Raw genomic sequence first — 12,794 nt, 5'->3', positions numbered from 1 at the left:
TATAAATGTCCAATCCAATCAAGTCACCTAAACCTGGAACAGTGGGACATACACAAACATGCTGAACTTCTGAGTCACAGAAACGCTGGAAATGCTTCTATTTGCTTCAGCAAAGTCAGCCTCAAAAAAATGCTGGATAAAACCTGATTGCAGAAGGACTTCAACACATACACACACAAGTGAAGGGATTTCCTCAGTTAAATGTCTTTTGTTAAAAGCTAAGTGTGTATGCACTCTTCTTTTAGGGGACAAAAATTCTGAAGATTTGCCCATTATAAAAACTGCAAGCATGCATTTACCACACACAAATACTTTTAGGTGCTTTTCAATACTCACTTTGCCATCGCCCTTTGGATTTAAGTAAACAACATAATGTCCACCATGGTTATCTCCACTGTGTACTAGGACTGCATGGAGAATGTAATTTGCAGGATCTTTAGGATCTGTTTTTTGCAAAAATTCATCTAGTGGCAACTGCTCAGGAAATTCAAACCTAGTTTTGAGAAGAACGAAGACAATTGTATTTGTAGTTAAGATAGACACACATTATTATGGAACATTACATGTACTCCTTAAGCAAAGTATAAAGATTGAACATGTTACTGTTACAATGCCATTTCTATCCACAACATGCTGCATACACTGGCAGAATGGAAAAGTTTAAATAAATTCCTGTTTAAATATGGAATAAAAATAAACTTTTCAAGCAGCTCAGGAAAGTATGCCCTCAGTAGCATGGGTAAAAGCACTTCAACTGAATTAGGGCTGGTTTGGATTCACTGCATCAAGGCAAAAGCTTTAAAATCTGTTAATTTCCAGCAGACAAATGCAGCTTTCCTAGCACAGCTACCACTGTACTGGAACATTACTATGAAATATCTCACCTTGGTGAGAATGAGATAATTGCAAAACACATTTAGTTTACAACCAACTGTGTATTTCCTCAAGAAATTATCTCTACTTACAGTAAGTGGGCAAATGGCTCTTCCTCCATCCGTGGAAACAGATGGAGGGCAAGCAGGTAACTCCTTATTCATCCTGCTTACTGTGGTGGCAGCCTAGCCACACATAGCACAAAGAATGCTACAGAAGCCATTAAAAGATGCAGTCACCTGTTCATGGTCAAAGCAATCACTATGAATTACCAAACATTCCATTTGTCATTCTGAACTTCAACATTCAACCAGTGCACTTTTAGGGGACCTCTACTGCGTGTGACTGCACACACCTGCCTCTCACACTTTAGCCACAAGCAGGATTTTGGGAAGCTATTTTTTGGTAAAATACATTCATAGGTCTAAATTCTACAAAAAACCCAACACACACACTAAACCAACCAACCCACTTACCTATCGTTTATCTTGATGTTTTGGTCAGTCTGAGGATCATACATAAATCTCATGAGCTGTAGGTGTAATACTGGTGGCAATGTTAGGAACTTCACACCTTTCTCTGCCTCCTAGACATTTTAAAGGAAATAGAGGGTTGAATTTGTAGGATTTTTAGCAACTCAAAATATTTGTTTGCACACACTCTTCATATGGACTTTTATAGACTTGACTGCACAATGTGCACCAGAATGGTTCAAAACTTGGGTGCAATTTGAGTATCCTAATGCTGCATCAATCTCCCATGAGCTATTCCAGTAACACAAGAACTCAGTTAAATTAAATTTAGGCCACTCATACAAGCACATGTGGACACCTCACTGCATTAAGAGCAAGTTACCTGCACAAATAAAATTGGGAGAATATGGAGGCAAAAGCTCATTTTTGATCAATTCAGAATTTAATGTTCATTGCATCCTGCCAACATGAATTTGGCTACTGTGCTATACCTTCCTAAGAACAGCTGAAGAATATATAGAACATTACTGACAAAACCTAGTATGTCAAAGCTGCAGAAATAAGCTTTCACAAAACTTTATTTATAAAGGACTTCAGCTTACTCTGGTGGGTGCAGAAAGTGCAACTGAAGAGCTCAGAACATGTGCACACACATAAATGTTTAATTTCTATGGGTCATTTTGGTATTCTTGCTGAGAATACAAACATGAGCTCTCCAAAGTTACTTTCAGAGCTATGCTGCTTTTGCTTTTTTACTTGACACATGGAAGAACAGACTACTCATAGAGGAAGAACTCAGTCTTGAGATTGGTGGAAAAGTGAGCCATTCTAGCAACTGGAAGACTTGGACCTATAAAACTCACTACAAATTAAATTGCTATAAAATTTGAGCTCCATTTTAAGAAATTCAACACTAAATAAGAGGCACTATATAAAAAGCTTGTCTAAGAAGAAACATCACCAAAATCAGTTGATAAAATCTAGAATAAAGGATAATGAAATACTATTAAAAAAAAAAAAAAAGAGAGAATAATACCTGCAAGCCATGTTCTCCTGCATCATACTTGTTATCACCATCCAACTGCTCCACTGCAACGTAGTCAATGAAGGACTCAAAAACTGAATGAAAAAAAGATTGGGGAATTGTACAGGAGGAAAAAAAATGCACGTTTACTGTAGCCTGCAATACATTAATCAAATGAAATATTAGGACAGGGGAGTTTGTGTTTGAATATTTCTGTCCTTTAAATAAAGTTTTATATTACTTAAGAATGTCAAGAAATGCACCAAATTGTAGAGGCATATCTAAGAATACCAGTAGATTTTAAAATCATAACTACTGTGACAATACCACTGTGATCACCATGGCACAGTTTTATGACACCAGAATACTCCTGAAGGTCTTAGAGTTTTATGAAAAGATACCAGTGAGAGAATTGGGGAGGAAGGAGAAGGAGCAGGGAAAGGAAATGGAATAAGGAAAAAAAGGAAATGCAATGCAGGCAAAAACATTCTCAGCACTGAAAATGTTTTCAGTAAGGTGTCCTAAAGCACATATTTCCAATCACTGTGCACCAACAAACCCACTTGAAAACAACAGGCACTACAGTTTTCCAATATGTTGAAGTACTGGATTGGTGTATACCACAATATATCACTTACTATTTTTCTTTCCCTTTATACTTAGCTGGATGTCATAATAATCTTCTATTCGTTCAGATCGATAGTCTACGTGCTTGCACTGGATATAAGACTGGAAACAAAACCAAAAAAACCCACAGAAGTTCAATTTTATAAAAGTAATAAGAGTGAATTTAAATTATTTTTGAGAAAGGTATAAAATACATACCACCATCTTCCCTCTGAACAATTTAGGGATAGTGCCTTCTACACATGTGCCTTTCATTTTATTTTCCACATTATCAAGCAGCTGAAAGAAAAATCATTGTTTACACAAGATAAACTTGCAGTTTTTAAATTTAGTCATCAGACACACATGACTACTTAACTGATTAGATGCTAAATTACTTGGACAAAAATTAAATGTTAGTTTATTTGTACTGGCATTTCCTTTCTAGTTCTTTAAATCCTCATCTTTCCCCTAAACTGAGAGCTACTCCAGCCAGCTACTTCATTCCTTTGAGTCTGGAAACCCCCACAGATGTAACAATACACTTTATCTTCAAAACTGCATTTCTCTCCATGGCTATAGAAGTACCACTAGCACACGTTCCAGCTTCTCAACTCTTTACAAATTCCTCACCCACAAAAGGCCACAAGCAATCCCATTCTTAAAGAGAAACCAAGGCAAAAACTCTGCATTTGAGACCTAATTTAAATTAATCAGGGCTACTATTACTCTGATCATTCCTAAACTATATAGATATGTATTTGGCAGAATATCAAGAGAAATTTATACATCACAGATCAGTAAGAAATAGTATAAACATACCACTCGACATAATTCCTGGACATCATGCTGCATGAAGCTGTCTAAAGTTTCCCACCTTTGTAAGGCAAATAAATAAAAAATTACTAATTAGGAAAAAAACACCTCAAAAGACATTTTTTGATTTCTTCATAGATCAAAAATGTAATACACAGCAAGATGTACAGACTGAGATTTAGGACTGACTGATGCACAGGTTCTTTATTTGTGTAGGAAGAAGGGGCAGTGAACTTGGGAGACATTTTGGCAGCTGTTCTGTGCCCACCCCCCTTCTCCTGTACGGGACAGGGACAGTGAAGACACCCAGAGCCAGCTGAGGCCAGGACATTGCTCTCCCAGTCTACAACCCAGTCTCAGTTCATGCCAAAAAACCTCTTAAATAAAGGCTTGGGAGCAATTCAATGCCATCAGTCTCCACAGCAGCTTTCCAGCTGCCTCTCTGCAGAGGGCCCTTCAGGTGCAGTCAAGTGGCGTTCAGGGATTAGTTCAGCACAGGAAAGGAAGCAAATGGATTTCTAGGAAAGACTGGCTCTTTTGTGCTCATCTAAACAGTTAATCCTGGGCATGCAGTGACTCCAAGAGGCATTCAGCTTTCTGAACTGTCCATATACAAACACACTGTGTGAAAGCAGGATCTAAATGCCTCAGAGCCAGCATAGCACACTGCAACAAGAGTGTTCAGCACTCCTGCCTTCAACAAAACAAGAAGCACAGAGTGTTTCTAGTTCCAGCACTAAATACATCTGTGAGAACTGTGAGAATCTGTGTGTAACTTCAACTCTAGCAAGCTTTTTAAGTTCTAAGTCTCTGACAACTTTTTTTTGCAGCAGACACCACTAGTCCCAGCTGTATGAAATACTCTGTTGATGGTAGGCTCCAGCTTCAGTGTGAGGTTCCACCCTGGCCCTGGAACCAGCAGCAGGGTGATCAGGAGCAGTGCTGACTTTATCCTCCCTCCTACTCTCCTCTCAGTGACTCACCCCCGCTGTCACAAGACAGCAAACTAATCTCCCAAAGTGTGCCAACAACTGTGTGGAGTCCACACCTAAACAAGCTGAATCAAGTGACCTGTCAGATAATTAAGAATAGAAAATAATGCCCTGACTCTTTAGGCTTTAAACACTAGCCAGCTCATAGGACAAATCAAAGAAAAAGGTCACACACTAAAATTAAGATAAAGGTGGTCTCCTTCACTCGTGGCATCATTTTCTACTTAAAGAAGTCAAACCTAGAATTTCACAATACTCAGTAAAAAGTAATACCCTAACCAGAATCTAGGGCTCACAAGGCCAAAAACCCCTCTCTGATTCAACAGTGAGGGAAGGGGGAAACCTAAATCTTCAAACATATTCTAAAATTCTTTTCCAAGAACAAAAGCAGGCACGAACACATTCTTAAAACCCTACTGTTGAATACAAAATTAAGCATCTGCAACACCCTTGGGAAAGGCCTCTTCAAGCTACTGAATATGACAGTTGGGATCTTAACTCGAAATATCTATCATCAAGTCTGGTCCTGTTGCAGGACAGCAGGAGCACTGATAAACCAAATATACAGCAGGAAGAGGGTATGGACAGATAAACAGAAACACTGAGGCTACTGATTTCATTTTAAGATTCCCCTAAAGGAAAAGAGTCAAAGTTCTAAAGACACGAGGTACAAAGAGTGTTTGTAGGACAGAGCACGACTACAGGCTGTAGCAGCAGATGCAGGATGAACACGAGGACAACTGTATGAAAAAGATGATAAAAATGTGTTTTGAAATAAAATGTGTTCCTAATGTGTTTTGAAATAAAGAGTCTTTGTCAATATTACAAGACTAGCCTATAAATACAGTGAGACAAAGTAATACATGATAAAGTATTTTAGAACAGATTTTAATAACATCCCACTCCACACTTACAAGACATGGAAAGACTTATAGAGGTTATATTAATGTTAATCTTTCTGTCCTAACTTGTGTTTTTGGTACGCTGTAGGAAAATGCTACAGCAGCCATCAATGTTCAACAACATGGACATGCAAATTACTGCTATTGCATTAAATCGAAAACAGATTTCATTTTTCAAAGACATTAACTATACACGAACTGCAATGTTTCAATGACTGTTTTGTTCTGAATTTTACTTAAGTCAAATACATCACACAATGTTCAGGTAAATTACAATCCTGCTTTTAACAGCTCTTTTTCTGTACCATTCCCCTTCCCAAACAATCTGACTTTTGGATCAGCTGTCTTTAGTACTGGCTACAAATAAAAACCCATGCAAGTAGACTACAGAAAGTTAACAATTAACACCATGTTATATTAACACTTCTCTGCACATCTCTAAAAGTAACCTATTAAAATAGAATTTTTTAAAGTAAAGCTTTATGAAACCTGAGTCTAATAAATAGTCCAAGCTTTTGAAACTTACCCAAATGATTTTGTTAACTTTTTAGTTCCAACTGGTTTGTCACTATGTTGCAGCTCATAAAACACTCTTTGCAATGCTAAAGGAACACTTTTGGATGAATCATCTCCTTCTGTGGGCATCATGTACACAGCCTGAAAAAGCATTTAGTTCAATTAGTATCAGAAAAGTTTATTGCTCATCCTGTTTAATACATTCTTTCCTCTTCAGTGACTTCCTTCCTAGAACTCAATTTAATCAACACTTCAAAAAAGTCTGAAAAAAAATCTTGTACTGTAGTGTAAAAACGTCAATTGTCTGGAAGAACTCTTCTTAGAGCACAGTGGTTGGGAAGATGTGAACAACAGATTCCATTCACTGTTATTTTATCTAAATAGTTCCCTTATTCCAGCCTAGAATAGTAAATGCACTAAAGCATTTAATACCTTCAGATACCTTCTCATGCCTGGTATGGCTGTGCAATCATCACAGTAGGACCAGATATACCAGTCAATACTACAGACTTGAAAATAACTGGTTTTGTGAAAAAGCAACCACATGAAACCATAAAGAGCAACAAGTGAATGAAAACAGAAGTGGTCCACGTGGAGAAAGATGCCAGAGGAAGCTCTGAGAGTCCCTGATTCCCTCATTCCTACTTAATGTCATCACTGTCCAGCAAATAAACAGCTTAACAATTCAATTCACTGATTATACTGATCTGGGAAGGATTTGGAACAAAGAAATCACACAAATAGACCAAACAGGGATTAGGAGAGTTCCATAGTCACTGAAATGAGATTTACTTTTTAAAAAGTGTACAATACATCTAGGGGAAAGGAAGAGCAAAGAAAAGGGAGATGTTCATTTGAGAAGCATAAATATACAAAAAAACAGACAATCCTGGAAGGAGATTAGGCAACAAAAGAAACTAAAAAATACTCCAATATTAAGTAGCATATGAGAAAATAACCTGTTAAAACCAGAAAAATTTAATTTTCAGAAGTCACCAGTTAATAGAGATGACCTAAAACAGAATCATGAACACAAATAACTTCTAAATTTTATTTCTCTTCAGTTGCAAGCTACATCATTAGTAATACTTACACATATAAAAAGGAAACACTAATAACACACTGAAATTTATCATCAACTTTTTTCTGAAGGATAGTCAACAGAAGTCTTTGTTAGGGTAATTTTAAGAACAAACGCCCAACCTCAGTCTAATGACAATAAAAAAAGTCTTCCTTTGCTCCACTTTGAGATTTGCTTAAACTGCTGTTGTAAATTTTATAAATTGAAGAAAATTGCATCTTCAGTTTTATCACTGGCAACAGCTTTTAACTGTTGAAACTCAATAAACCTCCAACTTTTTTAATGTGTTAAGCACGCTTCAAGAGTTTATAGTGATACAGTCTGGGACAGAACTCTGTAGCTTCTGCTCTCTGTTACTGCCCACAGAAGTGCCAAGTTCAGACTGGGGTCCAGTTGCTCAGGATCAGATCCAGTTAAGTTCTGAGCATCTCAGGAATGGAGATCCCTCCACCTCTCCATAGATCCTCATGTATAGCTAGACCACCTGATTAGGAAAATTTCCTTCCTAAGATCAGAACATTCAATTTCAGAACAATTCAAATAAGCTAACAGAGTAAATAATTTCCAATTGCTTTATTTTTATCATCCAAATGCAGAATCTCAGCTAACCAGGTGGATCTGAACAAACTCCAATTCAAATATCACTAGCTAGACTTATACCTTTGATTTCACAAGCAAAAATTATTTCTTGCTTTAAAGTATCAACACCAGAACAAATCAGCACCTTGAAGAGTCAACTTTAAACCTCTTCCCGTACCTGGTTTATGAATCTTTTTAAGAGTATCACTAACTAAAGATAGCAACAGAAGCAGTTGAACAACTAAGTCTCAGATCTTTCAAAACTCTATCATCAGCCCCTGTTAACTTTTTGAACATCTTATAAATGCTATTCTATAAAACATATATATACTTGCTATGTTTAAACAAAAAGAAATAAAGCATGAAAATCGTCATGAAAAAATGCAAATATAGTTTAAAAAAAATTTAAAAATTTAAAAAAATATTAAAATGCTAAATCTATAGCAGGCTAAAATTCAACCTTGTGATTGACTCTTCCATCAAAAATGCATAAACTGGAGTTCAGAATACCTTGATGATTAACCAAAATCAAATCCTTTGCCTTTAGTTCCTATTTTTTAAAATGTTTGTCTCATACACCATCTGGACAATTAATTCCCTTCCTATATCTCTCAAGTAATATCCAAATAATAATTTACAATTTACTTATAATTACTACATTCTAGCTGTCATTGAATAAAAACACCAGTTTTATTTCTTTGGAAATTCTGTATGTGTTATGACAAAGCAAACTTTTAACACAGCCTTTCTTGGCTCTTCATTCTGTTTGTGTTTTTAGGTAATATTGGAGTTCACTTCTCTAAGTTTAAGTGTTTCTTCACTCTACCACTTCTTAAATATTATCCACTTGAAACCTTTAATTTTTTGCCTTAGCCTCCCAAATTCTGAAAGCTTGACCTCAAGATAAAGGAGTGGGGCATTCTCATCCACATAAAAAAGCAAGGTCTCTTATTTAACACCTGAGAAGTTCCCTCAGGAAATGAACACAAAAGAGGGATAGGACATGTATAGGCATATTGACAGATATGAGAAAAATTTTAGATATTTACATAACAATAGAATGGTACAGGCAACTTTGAACAAATTGCTTAAAGCCAGGAATTACTTAAAGAAGGGAAATAAATACTGTGTATGAAATTCCAAGGTTTTGTAAAATATATTGGATAACTTGAGGAGAGCCAGATCAGGGAGAAATGGACAATATTTATTATTTTAATGTATAAACATTCTGTAATGTTCTCATGAGTTGTAGGGACTTTTGCAAGGGAACCAACAGAAAGTTCCAGAATGGACCGAATGCAGCCACAAGCACTGAGAGGCTGGAGGCACTAAGGACAGTTCTGGGACAAGGCAATGAACAGAGGCCAGGGACAAAGCTGGACCCCTCTGGGCAGTCACCACTGCCCCTTGCCTACTGGACTGTAGTTAAGCACATCAGTCCCAAACAACAAATAATAACATACTTTAATGTCAAAGTTCCTTTCTTTATTCCCTACCACTGAAGCCACCTCTTGTTGCTTTAAAGGGAGGTCTCATTTCCAAGAGCCCAGAACCTCCCATGTGCTATGTGCAAGCAGAGCAGAGAAGAAAGGACCTCTCCATCAAACCTCACCCACGCTTCCCCAGGGCCTGACTTTCCACAGGTACGTGCCTGCCTTTGCTATTGTTCACTGCTTCCCCAGCTCTGCTCTGACAGCAGCTTCTCTGTGAACAAAGCTCTAAGTAACAGCAACAGAAATCATTATTTCTTCCAAGGAAGGAGGATTCACTGAAATTATGGAAATAGTGAAAAGCAAACCGAGGATGCTGTATGTTTTGTTTTATTTTACTTTGGTTTAAGAGGAACAAGTTTGGTCAAAGTGAAAATAAAAATGTAAAAAATATTTTTTCAGACAAGGCAACAACTGATTCTTCCTGATCTGTACCAATGGCAAATGAGTGCTAAAGTTGTCTAAAACTGCCACTGTCATCTGTTCTGTTTGGAGGGACTCTGGAAGCCTGAGGAATGAGCAAGGAATTGAACTTTCCAGCTGATGTCCAGGAACACTTCCATAAAGGAAGCTGCAGTTACCAATTTCAGTAAATTAAGCTCTCATGTGGTCATTAGCCAGATATTAAGAGATGCTAAAAGTTGCTTTTATTTTGGTGCTGGGGAAGAAGTGCCGGGGAATGCCTGGTAAGATTTGTTCAGTTGAAACGAGTCTGTAAACAAAAAGAATTTCTTCTTCACTACTTCATGGTACATATTGATTTAGTGACTACAAGACTGTCTTGAACAAACTACTCAACTGCATTAGATGGAGCTATTACAAAAACACTTTTTTCTCTCAAGACCAAATTGAAGTTGCTCAAAAAAGTAAAATGCACAAACACTGAGTACTGACCAAAAAGAACAGGCATTATAATGAGTGATAAACTGAATGAGTAAATTATAGCTCCTGCAAAAAAGGAACAGGTGCATCATATAAAACAAGGCAAGTATTTATCTGTTGTTCATGGCAATGGGAAGATCTCAGTTACACTCTATTGGAGTTTGAGGTGCTATTTTTTTTGCAGCACTTCAGAGTAAACAGCCCACTGCAAAGAGAAAAAAGAAATGGCAACTGGGACACTTACAGGCCACAGGGATATAAATAATAAGGCTGTGGGAAATTAAAGACAGTGGAAAGCAGGTACATTAAAAAGGAAAAAAATATAACTGAACTGCAACAACTAGTCTACACAAGAGAAAGCCCAAGTTAGAACAGCTTATTTTCAGTAAGACAGACAGTAAGTGCAGAAATGCACAGAAGGATGAATTAGGATCAACAGGAAACTCCAATACACTGAACAGCACCACAATCCCTTTTTCTCCAAGTACATCCCCTCTTCTAAATAGCCACCTCCAATACCAAGTCATCACTTCTGTTTTTAACCCCAGTAAGGGTACTGCACTATTTCAAAATAATACATTATCTAGTGTATTTTATCCTGGCTTTAGATGAGATATTTATTAAAAAGATATTTAAAGACATTTCCAGCAAAGAAGTAACATCTACAGTAAACAAAAAAATGCTACTAAAGTAAATACAAAATTACATTGTTTGAACTACTGAAAATACAATGCTTTCCCCATCACTACGAGGATGGCAACCACATTCTGCTGCATAATAGGAATTTCAAGATGGAGCAAATGTGTATCTTTGAGCATTGTTTATGGGCTGAAAAGCCTTAATTCCCTATTTTAACTATTTCAGAGAAAGGAAATTGCTTCCATCTTTTATCTGCAAGATTAAAGTGCTCTCCCCACCCCCAGCAATTCCTAGCAATATTAAGATATAATACAGTCAAAGAAACACTCCCTAAGCTCGGGTCTTCTCCAGGTGCTCTGTCTGCTTCCATAGAAGACAAAAGCTTGTGTTCTACAAACTACAAAAGGGAGCTTCCTGTACTCTGCCTGCAGTATGATGTACACCACCATGTAAGTCACAACTCCTCTGGAAGGATAAAGGAGGCAAAAGGATCACACAAATTCTGAAGCATTTACAAATGAAACAACCAACATTATAGTCTCAGGTTCTTTCGTGTATTACTTACCTTTCGTAGCTGATTTGTGAAAAATAAAGTCTGTAACAAACTGTTCATGTAACACGTTGCTCCCTGGTTCTTTAAGCCAACATATCCTGTGTGCTTCTTTGAATCCCACCTAGAAAATAGTTTGTGGTTAAAAACAAGGAAGTTCTATATTCCAATAATAAAGAGTGTTTGTTCTAAGGCAGTGCTGCTGGTTGGTATCAGCTACTCTGCACTGCTTCTGAAGATTCAAATAAACTACACTCCACTGCTGCCTGCCAGTAACAACAGTCTCTGCAATCAGATGCTTAGTGATTTTATTACTTTTTTAAAGAAAATATGTTCTATATGGCAGAAAAACAATGTCCTATGGGAGCGTCCTGGAGCTCAGAGCTGTACTTTTAAGGGCAAGTCTGCAGCTCTGTACAACACTGCTGTTTACAAGTGCCATTAGTGAGAACAACTGAGATGAAGTAGTTTTACAACTGCAAACTAAGGCAAGTTAGGCAGCACAGCCACTCAGTTGCACCTGAGACCCCACCAGCTCCCATACCACAAATGCTCAGGCCAGAATTGCAGAGGTGTTAAATCTCACACAGAAGCTGCGTGACACCATTTTGCTGACTGATGCCAAAAGAAATTGATTCTATACAAAATCTCTGACTATGAAAATATTGCCATGTGAGAATTCAGCAACTAGTAGTGACAAAGCAAGAATGTCTGATGGGAGCTACAAATGGCAATAACACAGAATACTTGAATGATCCCAAGCAACATAAAAATACTAGAATTAAGAATTTTTAGTATGGCTTTGTTTTTAATAAAAGATACTTACGCTACTCCGTGTGGAGCATCTGCTTGAACATAGACTTCAAAAGTAACTTTGTCCTCTTCTATAAAGCCTTTTTCAGGATCAGTAACTTCCTGTAAAACACAAATGACACAGGAACATGAAAAGTGGAACATGCAACATGACTGCAGTGAAGCATCCAGTCAGACATCACTTTCTAGTTTCCAAGCCTGAGCTATCAGTAGTAATAAACTGAAGAGGAAAAGCTGAAGAACACCAAAGCAGTTGTTTTTCAGCTCACTGCATTTTAATTCTTTTTTAGTGTCTCAGTGTAGGAAACTTGCTCCTGCCTTCTAAGTTTTCACAGTAGTTTTTCAGTTTTCAATAATGTAAGAGTTGGTAATCAAATGTTCTGCTTCTTCTGGACAGTATTCCAAAACCTTTGCAAATGTTTAAAAAGTTGTCACAATTCAAGAGAAACTTTAGTAGTATTGTTAGGGCATTAAATATACATCTACATATATACAAAGAACATATGGAAATGCAAGCAAATTTGTTGCTTCAGAATGTCATTGACTATCACATAGTGA

General features: G+C 37.1%; 1 protein-coding gene across 2 annotated transcripts in view; it reads right to left on the bottom strand.

The window, feature by feature from the left end:
* USP7 (ubiquitin specific peptidase 7) overlaps positions 1-12,794 on the bottom strand; it is a 67,533-nt gene that overhangs the window by 16,967 nt on the left and 37,772 nt on the right. For both annotated transcript variants that reach the window (XM_014894584.2, XM_014894592.2), the window contains 9 exons: positions 12,250-12,338; positions 11,439-11,547; positions 6,213-6,343; positions 3,799-3,853; positions 3,196-3,276; positions 3,009-3,099; positions 2,383-2,465; positions 1,350-1,459; positions 337-493 (listed from right to left, as the gene is read on the bottom strand). In XM_014894584.2, coding sequence (XP_014750070.1) covers positions 337-493; positions 1,350-1,459; positions 2,383-2,465; positions 3,009-3,099; positions 3,196-3,276; positions 3,799-3,853; positions 6,213-6,343; positions 11,439-11,547; positions 12,250-12,338 — 906 coding nt within the window. The remainder of the gene's footprint in view (positions 1-336; positions 494-1,349; positions 1,460-2,382; positions 2,466-3,008; positions 3,100-3,195; positions 3,277-3,798; positions 3,854-6,212; positions 6,344-11,438; positions 11,548-12,249; positions 12,339-12,794) is intronic.

Source organism: Sturnus vulgaris, chromosome 16 (genome assembly GCF_052056855.1).
Source record: "Sturnus vulgaris isolate bStuVul1 chromosome 16, bStuVul1.hap1, whole genome shotgun sequence".
In the NCBI taxonomy this organism is placed as follows: Eukaryota; Metazoa; Chordata; class Aves; order Passeriformes; family Sturnidae; genus Sturnus; species Sturnus vulgaris.
This window is presented reverse-complemented; position numbering and strand designations above follow the sequence as displayed.